General features: G+C 53.7%; 9 protein-coding genes across 9 annotated transcripts; 4 read left to right on the top strand and 5 right to left on the bottom strand.

The window, feature by feature from the left end:
* Positions 1 to 450: 450 nt before the first annotated feature.
* mmgB (putative 3-hydroxybutyryl-CoA dehydrogenase) lies at positions 451 to 1,526 on the bottom strand (the record flags this gene model as incomplete). Its single annotated transcript, XM_036636921.1, has 3 exons — positions 451 to 1,181; positions 1,231 to 1,330; positions 1,392 to 1,526. The coding sequence occupies 3 exons, from the start codon at positions 1,524 to 1,526 to the stop codon at positions 451 to 453; spliced, it is 966 nt and encodes a 321-aa protein (XP_036498346.1).
* A 505-nt stretch (positions 1,527 to 2,031) lies between these two features.
* On the top strand, positions 2,032 to 5,566 carry TOF1 (Topoisomerase 1-associated factor 1; the record flags this gene model as incomplete). The annotated part of the gene is made up of 4 exons (XM_036636920.1): positions 2,032 to 2,106; positions 2,158 to 4,531; positions 4,584 to 5,390; positions 5,445 to 5,566. 4 exons carry the CDS (start codon positions 2,032 to 2,034, stop codon positions 5,564 to 5,566), a joined length of 3,378 nt encoding a protein of 1,125 aa, XP_036498345.1.
* A 3,231-nt stretch (positions 5,567 to 8,797) lies between these two features.
* On the bottom strand, positions 8,798 to 9,088 carry CGCS363_v005070 (uncharacterized protein; the record flags this gene model as incomplete). The annotated part of the gene is made up of 2 exons (XM_036636919.1): positions 8,798 to 8,821; positions 8,882 to 9,088. The coding sequence occupies 2 exons, from the start codon at positions 9,086 to 9,088 to the stop codon at positions 8,798 to 8,800; spliced, it is 231 nt and encodes a 76-aa protein (XP_036498344.1).
* A 1,503-nt stretch (positions 9,089 to 10,591) lies between these two features.
* Positions 10,592 to 11,884, top strand: CGCS363_v005069 (uncharacterized protein; the record flags this gene model as incomplete). Its single annotated transcript, XM_036636918.1, has 5 exons — positions 10,592 to 10,613; positions 10,853 to 10,900; positions 10,957 to 11,247; positions 11,303 to 11,520; positions 11,585 to 11,884. The coding sequence occupies 5 exons, from the start codon at positions 10,592 to 10,594 to the stop codon at positions 11,882 to 11,884; spliced, it is 879 nt and encodes a 292-aa protein (XP_036497336.1).
* A 282-nt stretch (positions 11,885 to 12,166) lies between these two features.
* CGCS363_v005068 (Kelch repeat-containing protein) lies at positions 12,167 to 14,071 on the bottom strand (the record flags this gene model as incomplete). The annotated part of the gene is made up of 6 exons (XM_036636917.1): positions 12,167 to 12,534; positions 12,587 to 12,969; positions 13,025 to 13,133; positions 13,182 to 13,790; positions 13,848 to 13,946; positions 13,993 to 14,071. 6 exons carry the CDS (start codon positions 14,069 to 14,071, stop codon positions 12,167 to 12,169), a joined length of 1,647 nt encoding a protein of 548 aa, XP_036497337.1.
* A 1,854-nt stretch (positions 14,072 to 15,925) lies between these two features.
* Positions 15,926 to 17,519, top strand: ptaJ (Oxidoreductase ptaJ; the record flags this gene model as incomplete). The annotated part of the gene is made up of 6 exons (XM_036636916.1): positions 15,926 to 16,039; positions 16,096 to 16,137; positions 16,186 to 16,901; positions 16,951 to 17,162; positions 17,215 to 17,438; positions 17,487 to 17,519. The coding sequence occupies 6 exons, from the start codon at positions 15,926 to 15,928 to the stop codon at positions 17,517 to 17,519; spliced, it is 1,341 nt and encodes a 446-aa protein (XP_036497328.1).
* Positions 17,520 to 17,632: 113 nt separating this feature from the next.
* CGCS363_v005066 (Periodic tryptophan protein 2-like protein) lies at positions 17,633 to 20,432 on the bottom strand (the record flags this gene model as incomplete). The annotated part of the gene is made up of 3 exons (XM_036636915.1): positions 17,633 to 20,183; positions 20,253 to 20,365; positions 20,415 to 20,432. The coding sequence occupies 3 exons, from the start codon at positions 20,430 to 20,432 to the stop codon at positions 17,633 to 17,635; spliced, it is 2,682 nt and encodes an 893-aa protein (XP_036497329.1).
* Positions 20,433 to 20,897: 465 nt separating this feature from the next.
* On the top strand, positions 20,898 to 22,228 carry CGCS363_v005065 (Septin-like protein spn4; the record flags this gene model as incomplete). The annotated part of the gene is made up of 4 exons (XM_036636914.1): positions 20,898 to 21,002; positions 21,069 to 21,231; positions 21,286 to 21,596; positions 21,650 to 22,228. The coding sequence occupies 4 exons, from the start codon at positions 20,898 to 20,900 to the stop codon at positions 22,226 to 22,228; spliced, it is 1,158 nt and encodes a 385-aa protein (XP_036497330.1).
* A 576-nt stretch (positions 22,229 to 22,804) lies between these two features.
* CGCS363_v005064 ([Pyruvate dehydrogenase (acetyl-transferring)] kinase 2) lies at positions 22,805 to 24,261 on the bottom strand (the record flags this gene model as incomplete). The annotated part of the gene is made up of 3 exons (XM_036636913.1): positions 22,805 to 23,602; positions 23,672 to 23,954; positions 24,026 to 24,261. The coding sequence occupies 3 exons, from the start codon at positions 24,259 to 24,261 to the stop codon at positions 22,805 to 22,807; spliced, it is 1,317 nt and encodes a 438-aa protein (XP_036497331.1).
* Positions 24,262 to 26,380: the final 2,119 nt, after the last annotated feature.

Below are 26,380 nucleotides of genomic sequence, written 5' to 3'. Positions count from 1 at the left end.
TGCTTCGGAGGGAGTAAAGACTTCGCCTTTGGGATGGGCAACTGTATCTATTCGATGCAATGGCATGACAAAGTGTTGGGCGAGGCAGGAAAAGGGGTGTAGAGGAAGAAGAATCAGAGGCACGACATATAGCAATGTAAAGAAATGGAAAAGTAGACGCAACAGTCCTAACAGACATTGAGCAAGAAGAATTATTGTCTCTTAGAGCTCATGAAGCTGTGGACGAGAATTTGCTTGATACTCGTATATCGGCGCAGAAAAGCCCCTGAATTGGCAATGAAAGATTTGTAATGCTTCAGTCAGTATGTCACGCCTCGGACAGCACGGGATGGCGATGTTAACAAGTCAATTGAGCTAATAGTGGACATAACAGTCTTCCAGCTTTACTCCACACGAAGCCGACCTACTCCAATTACCAACACCGTAAGAGACCAACTTTTGGTACCCAGTCTAGTAGTCGTAGAAACCCTTTCCACTCTTCTTGCCAAGCCAGCCGGCATCGACCATCTTGCGCAGAAGCACGCTTGGACGGTACTTGGAGTCGCCAGTCTCCTCGTACAGCACCTTCATGATAGCAAGACAGGTGTCCAGGCCGATGAAGTCAGCAAGCTGGAGGGGTCCCATCGGCACGTTGGTTCCGTTCTTCATGATGGCGTCGATGGAATCTCTGTCGCCGACGTTGGTCTCCAAGCAGATGACTGCCTCATTGATGTAAGGCATCAGAATACGGTTGGCGAGGAAACCCGGGGAGTCAGCAGAGACGGAGGTGACCTTGCCCATGGCCTTGCAGAAAGCGACGGCCTTGTCCAGAGTCTCCTGGCTCGTCTGCAGGCCGCTGATGATTTCGACGCCCTTCTGGATCGGGACGGGGTTCATGAAGTGAGTAGAGACGACGCGGGAGCTGGCGGAAGTGTCCGTGGGGTCCTTTGTCGTCGACGCCGCGATGCGGGTAATGGAAATAGAGGAGGTGTTGGTGGCCAGGATGGCATGCTTGGGGCAGACCTCAGCCAGCTTGGAGAAGATCTCAAACTTGAGGTTGGGGATCTCAGGGACGGCCTCAATGACAAAGTCTACATCTGAAAGCTGGTCGATTGAAGTGGCCGGAGAGAGCAAAGAGCGCGCCTGGTCAGCTTGCTCCTGGGTGATTCTAGATTTGGACACGTCCTTGGCAAGGAGCTTCTCTGCCGGCCAGTCAGCTAAGTTATGCGACTGGAGATGCTGCGGACTCACCGGCAAAGCCCAGGCCCTTATCAAGAGCTGCCTTGTTTGCATCTACGAGAGTGACGGGGACTTGAGCTTTTTGTGCGGCCACAAGAGCAATGCCCAGACCCTGAGTGAAGCCAGTTAGCAACTCGATCGTGAGTTTCACATGTCAACTGGGTCCCTCATACCATCTGTCCAGCACCAATGACACCCAATTTCTTGACTCCGCCTGTCGCAGAAGCAACCCTAGGAGTCGAGCTGAAAGCACGAATCTGGCCAGGCAGCTTGGCTGCGAATCGTACGCGAGCAATTGCAGTCGCCATGGTTGTCGAGATGGGGAAGACGTCAGAGGACAGGGATCAGTGGGGTTGAGGAGTCGACAAGAACAGGTCGGCTGAGACGACTGACGGCCAATTTGCCAACAAAACTTGATCGTAAGAGTCAATTTGTAGATTGGGCCTTTCAGAAGCTAATGTTTGTTTTGATAGTTGAGCAGGAACGGCGATCGAACGTCTGAGAGTACGTCGATGATGATCCAAGACGATGAAGCTCAAGGCCTCGGTTAACCTCGGCCTCGGTCATTGGCGCTAAGGCAAGGTACGCCTCAGCCACGACTATCTTATCTAATCTTATCACGGCACTAGCCACGATAAACGTGGGGCTACTTTGAGTGGTCTGCCAAATTGGGACGCGCTTTGTACGCGTCGAGCGCGTCTTGGTGTCGAATCTCTTTAGCTCTACACTTGCTCGACCAGGCGTTGCGCATGGGTTCAACATCACAACCACAGTCGATTCAGCCCTCACCGTGAGCTCTCCGATTCCAGCAAGATGGAGATGCCAGACGGGACGACCGATGTCGTCCATCCCGAAGTTCGGGCACACATCAACAGTCTCGTTTCGGCTGTAAGTGGAAAAGACGCCCAATTCCCTGTTCAGCCGCTGACGGTGCGATAGCTTGGTGGAACTGGTTCCTCCGAAGATGGATCATACAGACTCGGTGACGATGCCACCGAAGTCCTCCGCGACCTCAAGAAATGGATTCGATTTTACGACGAGAAGACGAACCGCATGGATGTCGCCCGCTGCATCTCGGAAGCAAACCTTGTTGAGGGCGATCTCCTCCCGATTCTCGCGGGGTGGCCTGAGAGTGCCACCGACAACAAATTCAGGGCCCGAATCGCACTTGCATGTATCGAGATGCTGGTGCCCATCACCTGGCCCTTGGAAAAAGACCCCGAGCGGATGACCAACAACCACCACCGACACATGCCTGTCCTCGAACTCGCCCAATTGGGCTACAAGCGAGCAATCATCAACTACGACGCAGCTCAGATCCTCCATACCGCAGTCCGCGTTGCTCTCCCAGCAATGGCCACTCCGATTGGCGACCGCACACCCCGCGATCAGGGCATCATCAAGCTTGCTCTTTTCTTTCTGCGTAACATCGCCATGATTGCCCCATCGCCAGGCATCAAGTTCGACGGCGACGAAACCATGATATCCCGTTCCACGACGATTGACGCATTCTCCTTTCAGGACATCTTCATGGTGCTTCTGATGTTTGCATCGAATATGGGGGAGGACTTCAGGACCGAGGACGTTACTGTGATGGAAATCATCTTCCACTTGGTCAAGCAGGTTGACGTCAAGAAGCTGTTTATGGACGAGCAGCAATTGAACAAGACCAAGGCCAAGGAGCTATCGGTAATGATGAGCAAAGAGAACGCCATGCGCAATTCGTACAACAAAAAGGCACCGACCCGTCACAATCGGTTCGGCACCATGGTTTGGATGCAGCGCGAAGACGGAAAGGTGTCTACGCTTGTTGGCCAAGACGCGCTCGCAGATGCTGCAACTCGGCAGCAGAAGCTCGACGAGTCGAAGAAATTTCGACCGCCGCGTAGGTCGAAGAAGGAGGAGACCGATGCCAAAGACATGGGCGCGCCCGTGAAGCTTAATGCGAGAGCCAGCAAGCAGCTTCGGACTTTTGTCGAGGACTTTCTCGATGCAGGTTTCAACCCTCTTTTTGAGCATGTCCGCAAGTCTCTGGAACGAGAGGCGTCACACGTCCTCGGCTACCACCGAAGACAGTTCTTTTATCTAGTCGCATGGTTTTTGGAGGCTGAAAGGGCTCGCAGGAAATCAAAACGTGACGCAAAGAAGCCGAATGCTCCTGACGAGGTTAGCAGTTTCAACCTCGTTGCCGGAGTGCTGCACCAAGAAATGTTCATCATTCTGATCAAGACCATGCACGACTCCTGGGAGCACAAGGAGTGGCCGACATTGACAGCCGCGTTCCGGTGCTTCACCCAGATTCTTCTCACAGTTCAGGAAATGTCCGAATCTGGAAACGAAGATGACGAGGAGATTGCCGAGAATATTCTCAGCCGTCTCTTCTACGAAGACTCTACCCACGACTTGATTGCCAACGTAGTCAGGCAATACAAGGACCAGGGCTTCGAATACCTCGACTCTGCCACAGAACTCACACATCACTTCTTGCGCATCCTAGAGGCGTACTCGAAGCAGAATGTGGACATGCAGGTCCGATCTCGTAAGCGTACAAGGAAGAAGAAGAAGGCGGCCGAGGATGCTGCTGGCGTGGAAGGTGCGGGAGACGAGGGAGACGAATCCGCTAATGACGAAGCCAATGCGGAGCGTGAGTCAAAAGAGCGCAAGTTCGACTTCCACCGATTCACATCCAGATTCACGCCTCAGGGAGTCGTCGATACATTCGTCGCCTTCACCAAATACTACCGAGATCTCGATGATGCTCAGCTCAAGCGTGCTCATCGCTACTTTTACCGTCTCGCGTTCAAGCAAGAGATGAGCGTCATGTTGTTCCGCGTTGACATCATCCATCTCTTCCATGGCATGATCAAGGGCCCGGAACCTCTCAACAAGAGCTCCGGAATGTACAAGGAGTGGGAAGAACTCTCTAAGCAGATCATCCGAAAGTGCATCAAGAAGATCGACGAGCGGCCAGAGCTTATCATTGAGATGCTCTTCTCCAAGATCAACAGCACGGCTCACTACCTCGAGTTCGGCTATGAGAAGCAGACGATCTCTCTGTCGCACGCAAAACCCGCCGCAGAACTCGAATTCAAGTACACGGAAGACAGGGAGCAGCAGATTGCTATTGTCGTTGGCGTCTTGCTTGACAAGAATCAAGCTGATCACATCGCTTGGGTCAAGAAAACGCTCGAGACAGTCGAAAGCGAACGTCGTGCCTGGGCAGCAGCAAACGAGATCATACCGTCGGTTGAAGGCACTGATGTGCTGCCGGAGAATGGCGCATCCAACGACCAGGCCCTGCCTGATGTCTTCAGTAAGTTAAAAGTCTTCCCAGCGCCGCGCATGAACTTGCTAACGTCCATTAGCCGTACGTCCGGATGACGACTCTCGCAAGACGGCAATGTTCAAGAACTCCCACTTGCGTCTTCTCATGAAACTGGTTGGTATGGAAAGGCTCGCACCAATGCTTGATGAGACATCACAGTCTCTTTGGGTGCTCCCTCCTCCTGTCACCGCGGACCACTTGCGTGAGAGCCTCGACTTCATCAACAAGGCTGAATTCAGTCCGCCAACCTTTGACGATGGTCGATCCGCCGAAGATCAGCTTCGGCGCAAGAAGGCGCCACGAAAACGCGTGGAGTATGATGACGATGACGACGACGACATGTTCGATGACGGCCCGCTGTTCGAGCCCCTTGGCCCGACAGTTCACAAAGCGATCGACGCGCCTGCAAAGAAGACGAAGAAGAGACGTCGCAGAAAGGCGACCGAAGACGAGGAGGCGCCCAATGACTCGGAACTCGAAGAAAAGGCCAGGAAACGCCGGGACCGTGAGAGGGAGAAGATGAGAAAGATCAAGAGTGAGGCGTATGTGCACGCTAGCGATGACGAGACGGACGAAGAGTACGATCGCGAGTTCTTCATTCGTGAAGAGGCTCAGCGGTCCCGCGTAGCCAAGGTTGCGGAAAAGGTGGTCGCGGAGGTTTCCCAGACCACGAAGCGGGCAGCTGCGATGCAGCTAGACGACAGCGATGACAATGACGATGACGTCCTGGCCATCACAAGAGGCACGCCACAGTCAACTAGGCCCAGCGCTGATGTGGACATGGACGATGGAAGTGGAGAGGAAGACAATCACACTCCGCTGACGTCGAGTCCGGTTTCGTCGCAAAGTAAGAATGGAAGAAAACGGAGAAAGTTGTCTCCAGATGCTTCTGCCACGGCAGAGGCTGATGAGGAAAAGGAGGCGGACGCTGACACTGAAGATGATGATGTTCCGGCGGCCGCGGCGAGGCCAAGAAAACGTACTAGGGGCGGCTTTGTAATGGATAGCAGTGACGAGGAATAGCCTTGCTGGATTTGGGCGTTTGGATTGTCGGGTCTTGGGATTCGGAAGACCTAGATGCATAGCGTAGGCGGTATAATGTTGATCATATGATTTACGGTTGCACTGATATTCGGCCGAATGAGAAACCAACCACATAGCGAGTGGTCTTGAGGCCCATGTAACCAGAGTCCAAAATACCAGACAATGCCGTGCTGGTCCGTTATGTCCTGCAGTGCATGGCCCTCTCGGTCGCGTCTGCGGTTCTACACTTGGTAGATAATGGCACAGAGAGACTCGGCTCTTCTGGCCCACCCATAGTGCAAGAACCTAATCTACTCTTTTCCATAGAGAAATCTGATGGAAGACAAGCTGCAGTTGGCTATTCCTGGGACGGGGGAATCGCTCGAGGGCTTGTCTGGACTCACCGATGTTTTGCTGGGAAGGTTAGCCGTCTTCTAGCCCCTGAGTTGGTATGGCGACATGTGCCGCAGCAACAACCCCTCCGAATAAGTGCACTTTTCGCTCCCTGAAAGATAACGCCAGAGGGAAGAGTCCGACGGTGTGTAGAATTAAGATGGCTAACGCTTATTCTCCACTACCTTCGGAAAGCCTGTTCCACCTGCGTGGGTCCTACCGGACCGGGCCGACCGCCGGCCGGAGCAGCGAACGGCAGCTATGTTAGCCTAGGTAAGCCTCACCGGTTAACGCCAGATACACCACTTGATGCAGTTGCAGCGCACGCGTACCGCTCCCTCCATACCCCGGCGCGTTCAAGCGAGAGGTTTCATTAGACGGGCAAGGCAGACAGGGTGATCGTGACGTGAGCACCAACCGACAGCGCGCCCGTTGGTCATCCCCCAGCTCCCCCTGCCCCTGCCCCTCCCGCGGAAGCAGAAACGGAATCCCCTGGCGAAGCCTCGCCGCTCCAATGCCGGGCGAAAATCGATGCCGGGTCTGCAGAAGGGCATGTTTCCCATGAGCTAGCTCCCAGGGCGATCGGCATCCACTCGTTGTCTTGACGAGGACCTGCACCTCGACGTTCCCGGACGCGTCCAGTGCCACCACCTGACCGGGATCCCTAGCTAGCGACTGTCCCCCCATGGTATTGCAGAGCCTCCTCAGTGTGCCGGAGTTGCTGTGGAAAGGGTCGCGGTGCGCAAAAGGTGATGGCTGTGGCAGCCTGACTTTGGTCCGAAAATCCTCTCCCGGGTTAGGGCTTGCGCAGGTTTTCCTGTGTCTGAAGCAACTTTGATCAGCGTACCGAGGGCAGTTTTGTGAGGACGGCAGTGGTGAAGCATGATCAGATTTGGTGGAAACGACTTTTGTACAGAGCTTTATTTCGCTGACCAGCCGTATATATCCTTTTCCTCTATAGCTTGTTATGACACCAAGGCTCTTATCGCCCCCTGTGATGCCATCCGGCCGCAGTCTTCTCTGGTATTGATTTGCGGATCTCCGAGTCGTTGTGAAAGATACTAGGGTCCGGCATTGCGCACGTGTTCACCTTCCAGAAAGTAGCCAATCGTCAAGCCCTACTTAGGCGTCTTCGATTTCCCTTTGGTAGATTTCTCTTTGGTAGATTTCTTTTGTGAGTTGCCTTTCCGAGAAACCAAGATGGGCCCTGAGCCAGATCTTCTGGGGAGGTCACTGGAGATAGGTGCGGGTGGCCTTGCTTTTGTGAACCACGATTTTTGGCTATCGGAAAACTCAAGGGCTCGTACCTGGGGGTTTCTTGTTTTTTTCCTTTGTCTTGCATCGTCGACATGGTGTCTGCGCGGAAAAAGACGCGTGTGGGTTGCTTATGTCGGTGGTTGGTAGTGGTTGCTCTGATGTGAAACTTCAAACTCTTGCTCTGCCAGCCCAGAACTGTCGGACGGGGAATGGCAAAGTTGCAGGTCGGCACAGATTATTGGAAATGGCGACCAGAGGAAAATATATAGGAAGACGGCCCGTCGATTTTTCACACTCTTAACTTCGGAACTCGCAAGTGTGCGCCCTAAGGTGCGGGCAAGGGTGCTCTGCATGAGACGAATCCAACGAAGGCCTCATATGTGACCAAGCCGAAGTATGAGGCGTTCTGGTCTTCGCTTCTGCTAGAACGCATGCGGTGCCAAGGGCAGAAAAGTACAGCATACAGCCTTGTCCCGCCATTGCTCAGTTGGCGAGGTTGACCACCCCGACACAGGAGCACGGCCAATATCCGCAGCGGCCGCTTGGCTGCTTCTGCATCCTGGGGGTTATCGCGTGTTGCTGGCTGTGTTGCTTCACGGCTGTGAAGCGGTCAAGTCTCGAGGAACCCTACGTGATACTCCCGTATCAATCCACCAGAGGATCCGAAGGAGCTCCGTTACCTGCCGCGAGCTTGTTCTGATCTTAGGAGACAGGTCATCGGCAGGGGAGGGGCCTGTCGGTGGCGTTTTCGCTCCCTGCTCATTACGGCCCTGTACAGACCAGTATGTCTGGATCAGAGTTGCGGGAGCAGACTTAGGGCTGAAAAGGACTGCGAGAAATGGTGTGAGCTCTTCGACCTGTGAGCCAAGCTGGTCATTCTTCATGTTGCGCATGGAGACCACCGAAGAGGTTGCTCTCCGCAATCCGTCCTGCCGAAACCCAACGGCGATCATCAGGAGCCGCAGATGAGCTCATCCGACAGTTTGGCCATGCTGTAATGAATCCGGAGAGCCTTCTGGTTGTCGCAGAGCCTGTGCAGCGAGTGGCGTTCTCTGCTGCTGAGGCATCCGCGCAGAGGAGACCCTGTCCGCTCATTAAAACTGGCAACACACCCTGGCGTTCAGCTTCGTTGTCCGACCGTCAATCCTTCTTTTGCAAGCCATGCCGAACCTGCTTGTCACCCCGATACTTTCTGCAATTTTTTCGCCGATTGCTCTTCTTCCTTTTTACTTTCCCCCTCGATTCTTGACTTCAAGATTGCCAGGCGCAGCTGGTGCAAAAGAAAGGGGGGAAAAGAGAGGGAGAGAGTGCACACTCGACGTATGTGGCAGTGGGACCCATGGCTTCATGTGCCCCCGAAACCCCTGTAAAGGTCGCAAAAGCACAGGCTGAACTATGAGCGCGACAGCATCAGTTCGAGTCCCCTTGGACGCCAGGTCAGTTTACCATAGGTCCTTTTCTGGGTCGTTCCTAACCTTATCACAGGCTTTCTGGCACTTGTCATCAGCGCGAGTGGAAGGCCAAGGCGACAGCCGGGAATATTCCCGATTGACGACCTGGAGCTCGTTTATCCGAACAGCTTCAAAGCATACCGTCGGACGCACCCTATGATCTTTTAGACACGAATGACGAAAAAAATCGGGAGTTGAAGAGACATATACAAACCCTCAAGACAACAGACGTCGTCAAAGTCGTTCCATGTCGTTGGGTCTCGGCCAGGCTGAAGGAAGGCCGGCGGCTCTCACTAGCCACGGCGCCACCCGAGAGATCGTTATGTTGTGCAGCCACTGGACAAGGAGCAGTGACCAATCTAGGCCTCGATTGCTGAGACAGACAGCTGACAATCCTAGAAACGTGGGCGGGCGATTGCATATGTAGATGCGACCGAGGGAAGCCACCTGCTCTTCCCTACAGACGTCCCAGCATGGGGTATGCGCGTCCAGGGGGGCTGTGTGGTTCGCGGCCCGGATTCCCCCAGACTTGAAGTCTTTGCACGATAATATTTCTGGATACTGTTCCTGCTGGTTGGGTATCGTTTGTGCAGCATCGCAGGAAGCGTGGGGCCTGGTGAGGCATCCATGAGCAAACCATGGATTGCGATTCGCAGGGTGGCAGGTTGGCGGGATAATGCGGAACAGCAAGGCCTAAACGAGGATGGGAGTGTGTGGTGACCTTCCTCATTCTATCGCTCCCTTCGGCGTCCTTCTGCTTGACGTCCGCTTCAGCCAAATCACTCGAATTGAGGAATATTGTCGAGTTGAATATGAATTCTCCGTTGATCAAATTATGCCGGAGGGAAATATGAAGGGATAAATCCCATGTCTGCCATGCCAAGGGTCCATCTGAGCACCGCATTTTCGGCACAACAAGCAGCGAGTTGAGCCAGAGGCTGCCCACGAGCTTTCCATTCGTCCGGGCTTCCCACTTCGTTGGCCAGCTCGATTCCATTCACAGATAGTGGAAGTCTAACACCTTGTTCCATCCAGGGGCTCGGTAGCTTCGCTTGTCGAGCCCTGTAGTTCAGGGGCAGTTATCTTCCGACTCAGGCTGATATCTGATCGGCCACGCAGCGATATCTCAACGTCTTCCGCATTTCCCGTCATGATTGAAGAACAGTGATCGAAAATCAGTCTCCTTCATCGCTGCCAACAGTTGTCGCCTTGCCATCAACGGACCAAACCAAGCTCCACCGATGATGCTCTCTGACTGAAGAAAGTTGGTTTGACCTGGTAAGGTAGCAATCAATCGCTTCAGTCGCGGCCCAACGCAGAGTCTACCCACTCCAGAAGCCACTCTCCAGAGGCAGTCGATTGTTCTCCTGGTTCAGATGACGATTCTATTTCCGTTCTGTAGCCCCCAAATATTCACGATTAATGGCAGAAGCCTCCACATTCGTCACCCTCACTAGTAAATGCCATCTTATTTGACGGGCCCCTCTCCCATGGCCTTGCTCGAAATGCCAAAGAGCTATTTCAAGGCCCATCATCGTCATTTTGGCTGCCCCAACCGCTACTCCATCATTTGAGTTTCTGGTCCGTTGGAAGACATCGAGAAGGCTACGAATAGGCAAGCAGCCCATCACACCATGGCTCACCGCAACAGTCCGCCTTGGAGCAGCAAGTCCACAGGATGGTAGACAGCTCAGCATTCTGAGGCGCGTACGGTGAGACCTTGCCCATCATATCCTGTCCCCCTACACCACTTCATCAATATGGGGTCCAAAACGTCGACGACCAACATCGCCCACCTTTCTCGTTCTTGCGAGGCTCGCGCATCGTAGTACTCGAATCAAGTTATCAATCTTGACTCGATCCATCGATAATTGGGCTATAAATCTGACTCTATCGGCCGTTTCCTTGCACCATTTTGCTCACGATGGACGACACGCCCCCCTTGAGTGCGCCCTTTCTACGCGTGTCCGAGCAATGACGACTCTACCGATGACCGATATCGAGGCTGGCCGAGTCCACAGTGACACCTCGCCGCCATCTCTTCCCCCCAAAGGCCACAAAAGCTCATTGAAACTACCTTCTTGGGCATTTGGTCAATGGCTATCGCGGCCTGCGGTCCATTCTTCTCCAGGTCCGCCTCTGTCAACGCCCGAGCGCGTGGGAGCTCAGCTGACGGATACTAAAGGGGGTTCAAACAAGAACACCTCTGGAGACTATTTCTATCCCGACGATAGTGAGTTCCATACTCTGATTGGCCGATTGCCTCTTGTTGACAAGCCGCTGCTCAAGTTGGCAGATACCGCGAGGGCTTACCTCGCCTCGCAGCCCAGCAGGTATACTACGAGAACTTTGCAATATACCGCAGGTTTGGTTACCTCTCGCAACGGTGCTTGAACGAGGATCAAATCAGGTTGAATGCTCTCGAAGAGCATCTTTTCAAGCTGGAAGATGGGCTAGCAGACAACGGGGTGCCAGCCTGTGATACTCAAGTCGGGCCGTCAAGTGGTAGAGAACACAACTGGTTCCCATTGACTGTGTCTGGCACTATCCAGGAGATTGGTTCCTTGCTTCCCAAATACCGTATGTCCAACACCGTATTGCCTCTGTGGAAGACAGTGAAGTTAACTGGGGAAAGACCAGATGTTACTCAACGATCAGGCGCTCAAGTCCCTGCACGAGGTTCGGTACGACGAATACTGCAATATAGCTAGAAAAATTAAAGCAGACGGATACTTAAGCAAGGACGAAATGGCCTACCTTAGACACCATTCTGACTTTGTCAATACGGGGACCGATCCGTTATGGCTGACTTTCGAATCATGGCTTTACAAGCTCCCGAACTTTCTTCTGGTGGTAAGCATGGCCGCGCTCGCTCTGCTCCCAGAAGCGGTATGCTGATGATATCTCTACCGTAAAGCCCTTACTCGAGGATAGAGGAACGACAAAGGAGGGAAACGCCTTCTTCTTGTCGACCCCCCTCGTGCGCTTTCTGTTCAGGACGTTGTTCATATGGTTCTACGCATTCATATTACTGATCCCGGTGATCTTATTCTCTCTTGTCCAAGACATCAGCAGAGCAGCTACCGTCGGCCTACTTGCCCTGTTCACGATCCTATTTACAGCCTCTATGGCTCTTCATAGTAGCAAGGCTGACAACATGCTTCTTGGAGTATGCGCCTATGCGGCTGTGCTTGTTGCGTTTCTGGCCAACGTCTAGGTATGATCAGCACTCAGCAAGGATTTGCCCAGGCGATGCTTCTGCGCCATATGCGCTTGGGAAACTCGCCCGTGGGTGCGGTGGAGGAGATTGTTTCGCACAGAGTACAGATATTCAGTTACGCTTGTCAACTCTAGGGTAACACCGTTATTGACCATATATGACCAACGTCCGGATAATGATCCTATTTCCACGTCAGGCTCAGCTTGCTCTCAGAGGTGTATATCCGCGTCCAACTGTACAACTAAGTCTTCTATTCCCAACGCCATTTTTTGAGCCACCTCATGCCGCCATTTCATGTCTAACAGGGGTTGGCGAGTATGCCTCAGAAACCCCGTGATTACCCTGCAATTCCACAGGGATCGACTGTTGATTAGTGCTCGCTTCATGGACCTGGGTCATAGCAGGCTCCGTGTGAGCACCGCCATCAGAACCGAACTTTGAGACCGGAGTGTAGTTTGCGGGATCAGGAGTCCCCGGGCGCTGCTTCTTTCGCTTGAGCAAGAATGCGGCAAGCCCAGCGATGACAGCCAGTCCTGCTAGTCCGCCGACAACGCCGCCGACAATGGCACCCGTGGGCGTCCCGGATTTCCCAGAGCCGCCAACGTTTGGAGATGATGTCGGTGTATTCGTAGGATCTGGAAGTGAAGCTTCTCTTGAGATTAGTTGCAGTCTCACATTGCTGGGTCGATGCTCACTTACACTCTTTGAATAACGCTTCCACTTCGTCGCTTGACCAGTCCACCTGATTGCCCTGGCTATACCAGTTCTGAACTACCTCGGGAGACTCATACGCATCCGCGTTTGCATTATATTGATCACTCCAACGCAACTCTGTCATGTCGAAGATGCCGATTCCCTGAGGCCATGGATCTTTGTCTGTCAACGACGAGGGCCAGGCGCGGCCGTTCGTTCCGCCGACAGTTATCATCTGTCTCCCAGTTGCAACACAAGCCTGCTCCAGGCGTCTGGTCGATTGCGGATCGTTGGCCTTGAAGAAGACAAAACTGGGCAGGCTCAAGACGTAGACGTCGTCGGTAGCATTCCGTATCGATTCTCCAATGACCCTCCCGCCGTAGATGAAGCTGAATTGGGCATTCGTGTGAGCTGCATGTAATTTCGACAAAATTCCCTGCTTACATTTCATATGTCTTGTTAGGTCCTTGGACACCAACAGTACAGAACTTCTCTGTTGGTGGTGGAATGCTGCTCTTCGATCCGGTGGTCTGCTGGGAGTGCCACTTATTGGCTACCATTGGCTTAGTCGAGACTCGTGGGTTTTGATGTTTTCACTCACCCTTTATATCATATAAATTGACGGAAGTGAAGTCTACGCCTGTCCAGTTGCCATAGCCAGTCTCTGTCGATGCTCCTTGGAAACCCCCCAACACGAGTATTAAACCGTCCGGCCCAAAGGGCACATATTCCATGGTGCCTCCCTTGAATGTAAAGTTTCCAGACCCTTGGAAGGTAGTATGGTTGATCGAGCCTGTCTTCAAGTCGTAGGACACAAACCCTGGAACGTTGCGGGTCTTGTCCTTGTCTGTAATAGACAAGTCGGTTCGCGCGTTTGCATAGCCTCCAAAATAGTAGCCGGTGGTTTTGCTCTGGCAAAAAGCACCCTCTGTTGCTCGATCAAGTTTGTATAGCTCGGCAAGATTGGGCGGACTCCTCTTTGACCAGGTGCCGCCTCCATTGCCGTCAACCTCGAAACGCCAGATATCGTTTTCCGGTGGTTTACTCCAATAAGGAACTTGCCCGCCCCAGATGTAGAATGACTTGGACTCTGTATCGCGCCATATACCCTGGAGTTCCATCCTGGGTGTTTCGCCCTTAGGGGCAGAAAGCATCGTGACATTCGCGCTATTCCAGGACTGCTTCAAATTAATCGATAGCGTCGAGTTCACTAAACAAGAAGGTCAATGACTTGTTGTATTGCATTGGGAAGATGAGCTAAACTAACCTGGCCATGACGGGGTGTAATACGAGGACATATTCTTGCCGTCATAGTTCTGTGCGACTTCACCACCATCTATGTACAGATAGTCACCGATGATGATAGCTGAAGAGAGATTAGCTCCCAGCTATCAAATTTGACCACAACAAACCTGAAGCAAAAGCTCGACGTAGGAAGTCAGAAATTGGCGGCACGTCGTCACGCCGGGTGAGTTCTGGCGGCTCCGACATGATTTGGCCATGAGCTGCCGCTAGCCATGGCAGCAGAAGGATGATCGATAAGCGCATCGAAAGCGGTTGTCACAACAGAAGCAGAAGTTTGTGATTGGTATGGGTTAATTCCAATTACTATGGGAAAGAGGGAGATAGGTAGCTCATAAAGGAGCGAATGCTTGCTGCCTGACACCTAACTCTCGCCCCTCATCCCTTCGAAGGCCAAGGCTAGATGTCGCAGAAGAAGGGGTCGAAGTCCTACATGAGCCCGTAAGCTCTACCATTCCTTAGTGAAGGCGAAGACCACGTTTAAGATGTACCGATCAGCCTTATGAGGGTGAGTGGCACGTTGTTGACACTGCCTGTGTTCGATGGCCAGCCACACATAACCGCATTCATTCTCCGGTGCTTCGGGTGGCGACACTTTTCTGAGTGGTATTTTCAACGACGATCGTGTCTTTCTTTCTTTTTAGTGATTACATGGTATCATGCACTGAGACTACAGATGAGACAGGTCGTGCAAGTTCTCGTCTAGAATAGAGGATCTCATGCGTCTAAGTGAACCGACTGTAGCTGTCAGGAGCTGAATTTGAGCTTGACCTGGGTGGTGAATTCTTATATCTAGACTATGGAAGCATTATTTTTTGGGTGTTATTTTTGAGACCAGCAGCGGCCAAACAGCAAAGAGGCCAACTTTGATATATCTGCGTCGTTTTCCTGATGCTTGATGCAGCCTTATTTGAGTCGCAGGCTAAGGGAGGCGTGTGGCTTGAACGCCAAGCCTTGGCCAGCAATCTGAGTCTGTAAGGGATATTTGAAGATCGCCACCAACCTCGTTACAACTGTTGTATCCGTGATCTTTCCATTATCCATGTAGAGGGGAGGATCTATTGTGTAAGTTCCTCGGCATCCAGGTTAACCATTCACAGTCAGAGTAGCCCTTTCCTGTCATTTTGAATGTCTATTCAGTATAGTGAGAAATACATCTTGGTATTGCCCGATAAAGTGAATGAATCAACAACTAAAGGTTCAAGCATCATGTACGAAGGCAGGGTCCTGTTGAAGATCGTGGAAGAGCCCCTCTACTCCACATCTAGTCGGCTTTCGCGTTGAACGCCCAGAGCCGAGTTGGGTCTAGAATACCTTCTCCACGACTTCCCCACCTGAGCTTACCAACCGACACTCAATGTCGTTACACTGATGGTATTCTAACTTGGTTTTTGCACCAGTCCTCAAAGCCGGACTTGTCTATCGGTCGGATTTACAAACGGCGCCGCAATGACTTCCGGCGGTACCTTGTTACTCATCGGACATACTCGCTGTCCGGGCGGCACCGAGGTCAAGATCGACCCAGATCAGACCGGTTAGGTCGTCGGAGCTGACATACATCATCCGAGCTCTGATATCTCAGAACAAATACGTGAAATCTAATTGAATAATGATCGCAAAATGGCTACAGACGGCTTAGCCTAATCGACGGGCCGCCTGGCGCTTACAACCCCGTAGCGTGGTGATGACGTCAAAATCTGGGGTAGTTGACAAGGAGGAAACTCAAACAGGGGCATCACAGACCCCCTGCCAACCTACCCGCTACTAACCATCCTATGGGAACACAGCCGAATCGTATGTCATCCATCGCGCTCGCCCCTTTCCTACGTGCCTCATTTGTAAGCTGGCGAAGTTACATGTCGAATGTGCCCCTGCTGCCATACGTACTTAATTAAGGTTCAGTTCCGGCCTGAAGCTCCTCCCCGGGGTTGATGCTTATCTTCATCTAAGATGCGACTGTCCCCTGCATCGAAGAGGATCTCAAAACACTTTGCCATCACTGGAAACCGATCGTATTTGTTCAACTTTGCGAGATCAATCAACATGGCGACGGCTTACAACATCAAGGTCACGGTTGGAAACACTGGGTTGTGGAAGTTCAATCAGCAGGATGCCTCCGCGAATAAGGTGTCTGAGCTTCTGCAAAAGGACCTCGAAGTAAGGCCCTCACAAAACAATCTCATCTTATCAGACTTGTCATGACCATTGCATAGAAACACCATGTATTCTTCAACGCTGAAGGATTCCACAACCACGTTAGTTGTCTCTCACCCACCGTAGAAACTATCTCACCCCCCTGTTAGATACCTCATCACCTCCTTGCCCTCTACGGCACTGGCGCCGACTCTGATGCTCTCCAACTCGCATGGAAAGACAACGCAAACTACCAGCGTCCAGCCAAGGACCCCAGCAACGGGGTCGCAGATGAGCTACACGACTGGGACAAGGCGCAAAAGTACCTCGGCAGGGAGAAGCACTATTCCGACTTCCTCCTCTTCTTCCAGCGCGAGATCGAGAAGAAGGGATGGGAGGAGACGCTGAACGAGTACCTCTTCAAGGGTGACGCGCGCGCCGAGGACATGTTTCAGCGCATGTTTGGGGGGTTCCTGCACCCCATCATTCAGCTCATGTACGGCGTCGAGTGGGAGCAGCCGGCCATCGTCGCTGAGGCCCTGGCAGAGGCTTCCGTTCACAAGAACCAGCTTGGTGAATTCTTCAATGAGGCCGAGAAGAACGCAAAGAATGCGAAGACGCCGATGCCCGAAATCATGGATTTGATCGAGGAGATTAGAGGGAGGGAGAAGTTGGTGAACTCGGTACAGATGAAGGATTCGAACAAGGTTTTTGACGGGGTTCTCAAGCGTGCGCCAGGTGAGATGACGGAGGTTGTGAGCAAGGTAAAGGTCTTGCCTGAGGAACTTGATGAGAGGACCGCAGAGATGTTCCACGCGAGTTGCTATGTTGCTGGGACTGCAGCAATAAAGCCTGGAAAGGAGACCAGGTGGGACTTTTTCTTGATGTGAGTACCCGGGGCATTTGAAAAGTTGAGCGCAGCTGAAAGTAAGCAGTCACCACGTCAACGCATCGCCAATCTTCCTTTGCTTCAACTCCAAATCCTGGATCTCCACAGAGAACAAGATTCGGATGCTGGAACACAAGATCCGTATGGACCTCGTCCAGTACGCGGCGCGCGGTAGTCCGCAGATCCGCGCCGACGCGATCAGCTCGTACAGGCCGAAGGACAAGGACCAGAACAAGCAGCTGGTTTCCAAGCCTACAGGTTAGTTCAGTCGCTCAAGTCAATGAGAGAAAGTATGCTTACATCAAGACAGATCTCCTTCCTAGATTCCACCACCAGTCTGATGATGGGCACACCATCAAAGTGGTACGAGCACTCGGAATTTGTCAGGAGCTGTCCCAGAAATACAGCAACAAGCCATGGATCAGGATTAAGAATGACGATGAATGGCTCAAGCTGCATTATTCAGTCCTGGACGGAACGGAACACTCTGGCACGAAATGGGTTCGATCGACTGGCCTGGATGAGGCATGGAAGGTGAGCAGTCGAAATGAGATCATCGAGCTTTGTCGCTAACTTGCTTAGGACGTACCTTCTCGAGATTCCTCGAAACTGTAAAGGAAGCTTCGCTGACGGCCGAGGTAATCTACAAGGTATTATCGAGGATGTAGGATGCCGGGAATTGTAAAAACGGGGTATACATTGTAATTTTATCTATTCCAGCCCATTATCTAATCCATACCAATCCAACCCTCACCATCAGACTCGCCCTCGCCATCCTCAGCGTCTCCAATTGCTAGCGTCTTGCTGGGTGCGTCGTAAGCCGCAAGATCCAGCATCTTCACACCGCTCGCCTCCTGCTCACTGGCCTGTCCAAGCAGGTAATCCACCATGTACACGTTGTCGTCCGCCAGCCTCCTGATCTCATCCCTCATTCGTGCGACAGCTCTCGAAACAACACGCAGTTCAACGTCAACCTTGCCCCTGTGCTGCGTGAGCCAGGCACCGTGCTTGTCGACTAGTGCCTTGACCCAGAGCAGACAGAACTCAATGTGCGGCGTCTCCTCCGTCTGCGCGGCCACGAAGCGGAGTAACCTCGGGACGTAGACGATTGGCGTGTCCTCAACGACGAGGGCGATGTCACTGTGCGGTATTGAGAGGAAAACACGCTTGATCAGACCGGCCTCATTGAGACGGAAGGCCATGACCAGGGCCTTGAGGTAGTCCTTCTCGTTTTCGAGGACGGCAAGGGTGGAGGCGGGGGTGATTTCCATGTTCAGGTCGAAAGGATCGAACTGAAGGAGGTTGTCGAGGCTGTAGATCAACAGGCCCTCGGTGGAGGCGGCGCAAAAAGCCGTGCCTGTGGGCGCGAAGGCGACGCCTGAGACGCGGACTTCGGGCTGCTTCTTCCTCGAAGAAGGATCGCCGCGCTTAGAGCCTGGGAGGGTGTTGTCCACTCTGTCCTCACGATCAGAGGCCTCTTGGTCGTCGACCATGGCGTCGGGGCCGGCTTCGGTGAGGTGCCTGCTGTTGAGGAACTCTTGCGTTCCGGAGAGAGAGAGGTTGACGCTGACAGTGAACTTCTTGAGAAGCACCATCGTGTGGACTGAGTAAAGGCAGATGTACTTGCTGTTGCCGCCGGCCAGCAAGCAGCTGCCATCTGTGCTGTATCGGATCGTGTTGAAGCTCTTTGTGCCTGACACGTTGGCTGCTGTTCTGCGGTCGGTGATCTTACGACCACCAGAGACATCGCGGCGGCCGTCTACACCTGACACCTGCTCTGCATCCTGGATAGACCAGAACGACAGCTGGCCATCCAGCGTTGAGACGGCAAGCTGCAGCGAGTCGGGGCGCACGGCGATGTCGAGCACATCGGCTTGTAGCTGCAGAGGCTCGCTTGTTTGTGTTCGGTTGAAGATGGACCACACCCTTGCGGTGCGGTCCCAGCTGCCACTGATGAGAGAGTCTCCGTTTGGTGTGAAGGCCAAAGCGGACACAGGTCCTTCATGTCCTGACAGTTGGTCCAGAAGCTGACCTGTCTGTACAGACCAGATGTGGATATCGAAAGAGTCCAGAGATCCAGCAGCGACGACCTCGCCACTGGGGTCAACGGCCATGCAGGACCACGATAACCTCGTCGGGGCCGTGAATGTCCTGAAGTTTCTATATCTGATGAGATCCCACGCTCTTACTGAGCCGTCCAAGCTAGATGTGAATAGAACGTTGCCTTTCTTGGAGAACTCGCAGGCTGTCACGCCACTCGTATGCTCTGTGAAGGTGACAATACAGAATCCTGACTCGACGTCCCAAACTTTGATCTTTCCGTCGTCGGCGATCGTGACGATACGCTGGCCGTCAGGCGAGTAGACCAGGGAGTTCATGGAATCGAAGTGACCCTGCTGCTTCAGGATGTACGACTCCGACTGCCATTCCCAAACCAATAATTGACCTAGCTTCGACGCGCCAAAAGCCAACCACTCGCCGCTCTTGTTGATCGTTACAAAGTCGATGTCGTTTTGAGAGATGTTCAGGTTGTGGATCATGTTGAAGTCGGGCATCTCGTACAGGCCAAAGGTACCGTTGGAGAAGCCGGCCACCAACAGATTGGACTCGGGGTGGAAGGTCGCGCAGCGCACATGCGCGCTGCCCTGCATGAAGTAGTGTCGGTTGACTATCCTCCAGCGCATATCGTCCTCGTCGACGTCGACCATCTCGTCCTCGTCCTGAACCGGCTTTCCGACATACTGCCAATCGAAGACTGCGCCGTCTTTGCTGACCGTGTAAATTGTCTCCTGGTCTTCAGAAAACCAGGCGCCAATCACAGCTTGCTTGTGACCGGAGAGCACCGTAGGCACGAATCCTTCTTCCTGAGTCAAACTCCATATCCTGGCCGTCAGATCCTTGGACGTGCTAAGGAAGAATCGCGAATCGCTAGACCATTCGATGTGGCGCACGTCGTCAAAGTGGCCGGTGTGGGTGTGGTATTTCACAAAGGGGGCGAACTCGAGTTCTCCTTCGGCGTTGGCGTCCGGGGTGGATGGAACGTGCCAGACCTCGATCTTGCGACCCAATCCAACGGCAAAGTGGCGTCCCGATGGGGCGAATGACAGCGTGGTGGGAGCTGACTTGAAGGAGAATCGGTAAATGGCGATTCGGCGAAGGACGTTCGTCAGGATAGCTTGGCCATCTTCGTCGATAGACAGCAACAGGTTTCCCCGGGGCGTCAGGCCGATTCTCGAGATGTTCTTTCGATGCGCAAACGGAAGAGTGTGAGACTTGTTGCTACAGATCACGATTAGCATACCAGTGCCATACGCGCCAATTCGCGACATTTCGCAAGCCTTCACCTACTTCACAAGATCGAAGACAGTGACCCTGTTCCCTACGGGGGAGAACAAATGGGTGCCATCGGGGCTGAAGAGCAGGTTGCCCTGGCAGTAAACCGTGCCGAGCAAGTTGGAGAACTACAAGGTCAGAATTGCATGCGCTTGCGGGAAAAGACGCGAACCGTACCTTGAAATCGGTCTTCATTGTCAATTGGCACCCATTTCCTCACCTTGAAGCTACAGAAATTCTCTCCAAGTTTCTTATCGATTGAGCCGGGACTGGACTTTTTTTGGTGGGGTCGGCGAATCATTCATCCCTATTTCCGCGGGCTATCCCCATCAAGGTAAGGCGCGCTGTTGGGTGAACGGACCAGGGGAAAAGGGGACTGATTGGCAGGAAAAGGGGGGCCCTTTCATTAGTCCCCTGGACAAATGCCCAATGAATGTGCAGCAGACAACCCCAGAAGACCGTAAGGGAAATTTGGAGGTGGCACCTTTTGATTCCCCTGAAGCACAAGCTCAAACCTCCCCAACTCAACTGTCAACACGCCCACACCGCAACCACATCACGAAATCCGTCGCGTGTTCAATTGCGAGACTCGCGGCCAAACAGCTCCAATCAGCCATCAACAACGTGTTTTGAGCAGTCAACCTTCAAATACCGCCCAAAATGGCCCCCGCCGCCGCCGAGAGCGCTTCACCGATTGGTATCGCCAACCTCCCCAACCAGCGGCATAAGATTGTCGCCAAGCGAGGAGCTGGCTTTACTATTATGGTACGAAAATTCTGTTGAGAGGCATCTCGCTGGACGACCTTGGACGGGATACTGATTGAATTCTAGGTTGCGGGCGAGTCTGGCCTTGGAAAGACTACCTTCATCAACACCCTCTTCTCCACGACCATCAAGAACTATGCCGACCACAAGCGCCGTCACCAGAAGCAGGTCGACAAGACCGTCGAGATTGAGATCACCAAGGCTGAGCTTGAGGAGAAGTTCTTCAAGGGTATGGTTCTCCCAGGAACCCCAATGTCTGGATCATACGATTAACCTGCTATAGTCCGCCTGACCGTTATCGATACCCCCGGCTTCGGCGACTACGTCAACAACCGCGATTCGTGGATGCCCATCATCGAATTCCTCGACGACCAGCACGAGTCTTACATGCTTCAGGAGCAGCAGCCCCGCCGCCAGGACAAGATCGACCTCCGTGTCCACGCCTGCTTGTACTTCATCCGCCCCACCGGCCACACCTTGAAGCCCCTCGACATCGAGGTCATGAAGAGACTTTGCTCGAGAGTGAACCTGATTCCGGTCATCGCCAAGGCTGATACTCTTAGCCCTGCGGACCTGGCCAAGTTCAAGCAGCGCGTATGTGTCTGTGATTATTTCCTACTGACCAACACTGACGTGCTCCAACACAGATTCGCGCCGTTATCGAGGCTCAGAGCATCAAGATCTACCAGCCCCCCGTCGAGGAGGACGATGAGGCTGCTGCTCAGCACGCTCGCAGCTTGATGGCCGCTATGCCCTTCGCCGTCATCGGTTCCGAGAAGGATGTCAAGTCCGCCGACGGCCGCGTCGTCAAGGGTCGTCAGTACTCTTGGGGTGTTGCTGAGGTCGAGAACGAGGACCACTGCGACTTCAAGAAGCTCCGCTCCATCCTCATCCGCACCCACATGCTCGACCTTATCCACACCACCGAGGAGCTTCACTACGAGGCCTACCGCGCTCAGCAAATGGAGACCCGCAAGTTCGGCGAGGCCCGCCCCAGGAAGCTGGACAACCCCAAGTTCAAGGAGGAGGAGGAGGCGCTGCGCAAGCGTTTCACCGAGCAGGTCAAGATCGAGGAGCAGCGTTTCCGCCAGTGGGAGCAGAAGCTCATTGCCGAGCGCGACCGCCTCAACAAGGACCTCGAGCAGACCCACGCCCAGATCAAGCAGCTCGAGACCGAGCTGGAGCAGATGCAAGGAAGCGCCGTCCGCAGCCACGGCCGCCGCTAAATGTGTCCACGGTGAGGCTTTGCCTCGAGTTTTTAGCGGTTTATGTCTCGGCAGTCGGTGCTTGCTGGATTCTCGACATTTGTTCTTCTCTTAGCTTCCGGGGATCGAAGACACCAAAGGCCCGCATCGTCCCCGGTCTTCCAGACGCATCTTTATGGATATGCCACTAAATCTGGTCGTTCGTACTGGACGCCGTGATCGACTTTATGACTACGACCTGAGTCTTATCAAAAGAACAACACACCAAAGCCACGTCCAACGACATGGTATGAGATGGGCTATGCGTCGGGAGTTTTCTTCTTTACAAAACCTGTTACCCCCTTTCTTCCCCGTTTAGTTACCCCTGTTTCTTAGTCACGATGTAATCCAGCTCACCTTTTCATGATACCAAAATTAATGAGAAAGGCGTCTATAATCCTAAACATTCAATGCGTGTTCGTAATGAGGTACTACACTGCGCCGTCCCTGCAATGTCCCGGTTCCGCCGTCGTCGTCATTCGTGTTGGTATCTTTACATGTGCCTAGCCCTGACCTATATGGAATAAAAGAAAGGATGATTTCTACTCTACACTGAAGCTACACAGCATCCATGGATGCTCTGGTGGTCAGTTGTTCGTTCTTGTTGCCAAGCTTCGATATCTGAAGGAAAGCATCTACGCCGTAGCCCTCAAGACTGTGTAGTTCGAGGTTTCCGGCCCAGTATTCCGCGTACACCCTGCTCAGGGGCAGGCCCATGCCGAGACGCAGGTTCGGCGGCCGGGTGGTCATGGAGGACAGAGAGCTGCCGTAATTTGGCGTCTTCAAGTCCGCGCGGCCCAGCTCGTCGGTGACGTGCAGCTCTTGCATGGTGGCGGCCAGTTTGGGGACCCGTCCCAGGTTCTCCAGCCGGCGCTCGCTCTGCGGCCCTTTACTAAAGGACCAGAGGAACGGCAGCTCGTCTCTGGGTATGCCGCCGCCCTGGTCTGAAATGCGGATGATTACATGTTGCTGGGCCTCGCAGATGGTCACTTCGATAGGCGGGACGGGCCCGCTCTGGTTTTTACTACGCTGGCGGCGCTCGATGACTGCTTGAACCGAGTTGCGGAGCAGCTCGCCGATAATGTACTCCAGGTGGCTGAGGATGTAGGGGAAGCTTGCCTCCAGGTGGCCGACGACCTTGATCTCGGGGACCTCGACGTCACGGCCGTACGTGGAGCGGGCGAGTGCCTCGACTGCGTGGCTGCAGCGTTCGATCACATCGCGGGCGACGCACTTTATGAAGATCTCGCCGATGAACTCTGACTCGTTGAGCTTCGCCCCCGGGGAGAACCAGGGGGAGTGGTATGTTTCTGTTAGGGCGAGGTGTTGCTCGGCGATGACTCTACGGGAGATTCTCTACACGGAGTATGTTAGGGTGCCAACGTGGGGTGTCGGCGCGGCCGTGCAGGAGGGTGTGAAACTTACAGATCTGAGGATGGTGTTCATAAACTTGTCCAAGTCTTCGGCATCCATCAAGCCCCTGGATTCGAGAATGCCCATCGACAGTTTTGGAATGACGGTCAGATGCGCCTTCAGCATGCCGCTGATGATCTTGCAGAAGCGCTCATTGTCCTCAAGGCTCTTGATCTCCTTGACCTTGCGAAAGGTGTCGAAGGCTCTTTGATAGAGCTCATATACTTCCTTGATGTGGGGGTTCTCGACGACGACGTAGGGAAGCTGCTCCAGATCTCTTATGCGGTGGGCGATTCTGTCGTGGGGGTCGAGTTAGTCTTTTAGACTCTGCGGAGGCGGTATGACTCGGTGGCGGCGACGACATACCTAGTTGGCAGCTCCGTACGAACGTAGTTTGCAGAGCTGAGAAGTCGCGATTCCGTGAGAGAACGACCAAAGACCATAAGTTGGCGCAGACTAATAGGACGTGCTTCTTTGGCAACCCATCTGGGGGAGTTTGGGTCAGCATGTGACGACAGGTACACGACGGAAGGATTTGGCGGCGCACTCACTCGTCTAGGACCGACACCGGTCTCCAATTCGAGCTGCTCATGGGGCGCCATTGCGACAGCGAGGCGCTGAGATCCAGGAGCTTGTTCCTAGCCGCGGGCGATGCCCTCCTCGGGGCTGCTGTCAGTCCGCATCGTCGACTGGCATGGCTGGCATGCCGCAATGCGATTGAAACCATGCCGTCGATTCCATGCGCGGGGAGTATCTCTGGGAAAAAGTCGTCGGCGCAGGGAGCAAGCAGAAGCTGCTGTAGGAGCTGTCGGGACTCGAGGTGCGGGAGGAAAGCTGGAGCTGTAGGAGGGTCGGGCGAAGGGGTATATGAGCGAATTTTAGGATCTTCGAGGGACGGTTGGGCAGCTGTTGAAGCTCGTGGTCTGGTGGTCTCCCGGGGACGGGGCCTGAAAAGTGGTGGACGGATTGGATGACTCTCGCAGCAGGAAATGGCCGCTGAATGATACCCTGGGGCAGGCACTGGCAGGGTCTGGAACGGGTACCCCACACTGCGGAATCGGCGCACCACGCTGCGGACTGCCGTAACGGGCATCCCTGGTCTAGCGTAGTAGCGGCGGTTCGTGATTGGGCCGAGGGGGGCGGGATGGAGCCCCTGCACGAGCTGTTTGGAGGTGCATTTCTCCCGCCTGACAGACCGGATTTCCAGACATGTCAGCTCGGTCAAGGGGAAGAATCACATCTTAATCGAAAGAGGTAGAGTGAGGCGCCGTTTCAGGCCTTGGGCGCTTGTCCAGCGCGGGAGGACATGATGTCGATGCCTTGATAGGTAGTCAAGCCAGGCAAGAAGAGGTCTTCACATGTTCAAGATGGTTGTGGGCAGATGTTTGTTTCCCTGTGACAAGGCTCAACCTTGTCTTGTTTCGAAGACGTACTGAGACGAGGTTCTTTCCTGCTAACCGCAGACCTGATGAGCTGGTTGCACTGGAGCTGTATGAGGCCTATTTTTCCGGATCACACCATGGGCGAAAGAGCGATGGGATGGAAGCAGTCGATCGTTGGGTTCGCTGAGGGAGAAATAGGCATTGCCTCGGGATCTCTACTCGGCTGTGCTGCCAATCATGAGGCAGGTGTAGTTGATGTGACATTTGCTACAGACCGGCAGCCTCCAGACGGGAGGGGTTCCGCAACGGGCAGTTTTGAGGTGGGCTGCCGCATCTAATCTCGTCTTGGAGCTCATCTGCACCGTCTCCCAGATATCAGGTAAGGTTTATACAGTTGCAGAGTTGGCCTCTAGAGGATTCCGTGATGGAACGAATAGCGTCGCCAACGATGTTCGGTGCAAGAGCTTACGTGCATCCAATACTGTGGGAAGGCGGATGTCGAAGAGCCAAGGTATGGCAGATGGCAAGCTGTTGCTTGGACAGAGGCAGCATTGAATTCGGCCGAAGTGTCGGGGTTCGCATTGACAGCTCTTGTGCACTCGGAAAGCTAAGCTAAGGTGAGGTTATCGAACGCCTGTGCACTTAGTCATGAGTTGGAGATATCGTCTGAGGTCTGCGTTCGGGTTGAGGACCCAAATGCTGAGATGCTCAAGAAGAGATCGAACGGAAGTGAGAATGGGACAGCCATAGGAGAAGTAGGGGAGACGGGACACAAGGGACAATTGGCGTGCTGATGTTACTTGACCCGGAAACGGAACAGCAACAACCGAATAGAGAGGCTTTCCCAACCTAAGTAGGCACATTGACTTGATGTCCGATGCTTCGAATAAAGTGCAAAGTGCGTTTGCATTTACCCTGTCTACCTGCCCGCTGTTACAGACCAACCTCACTAGATGCAAGGCTATCAGGAGCGTCGTGCTGCTCGCCCCAGCAACAGGCGGCATCACCAGTGTTAAGTCGCGCCTTGCTTCAAGCGAGGTAGCGTGCTAAGGCAAGGAGAGACGACGTGTGGCTTGCAGACATGAAAGAAAACGAAGCAGCCATGTTGGCGGTCACAGCAACGTCATTGGAGAGGGGTGGGGAACTGCTGATTTCGTGGGAGCACTCACATTGAACGCTGCACCAGACGGGAGGTGGTGACTGAGGTGAGCCCGGGGAGTGGGAGTGGAGCAACAGCAGGGCAGCTTTGCTCCGGGCGTGGTCCCGCATGCCCGCACAGCACCCAGCAACTGGCGACTGATTGACGGTGCTGCTGCGCTAAGGTACCTTACCTGCTGCG

Source organism: Colletotrichum siamense (assembly GCF_013390195.1).
Source record: "Colletotrichum siamense strain Cg363 chromosome Unknown KSG_Cg363_contig03, whole genome shotgun sequence".
In the NCBI taxonomy this organism is placed as follows: domain Eukaryota; kingdom Fungi; phylum Ascomycota; class Sordariomycetes; order Glomerellales; family Glomerellaceae; genus Colletotrichum; species Colletotrichum siamense.
The sequence above is the reverse complement of the archived record's forward strand: the minus strand, read 5'-3'. Positions and strand labels throughout refer to the sequence as shown.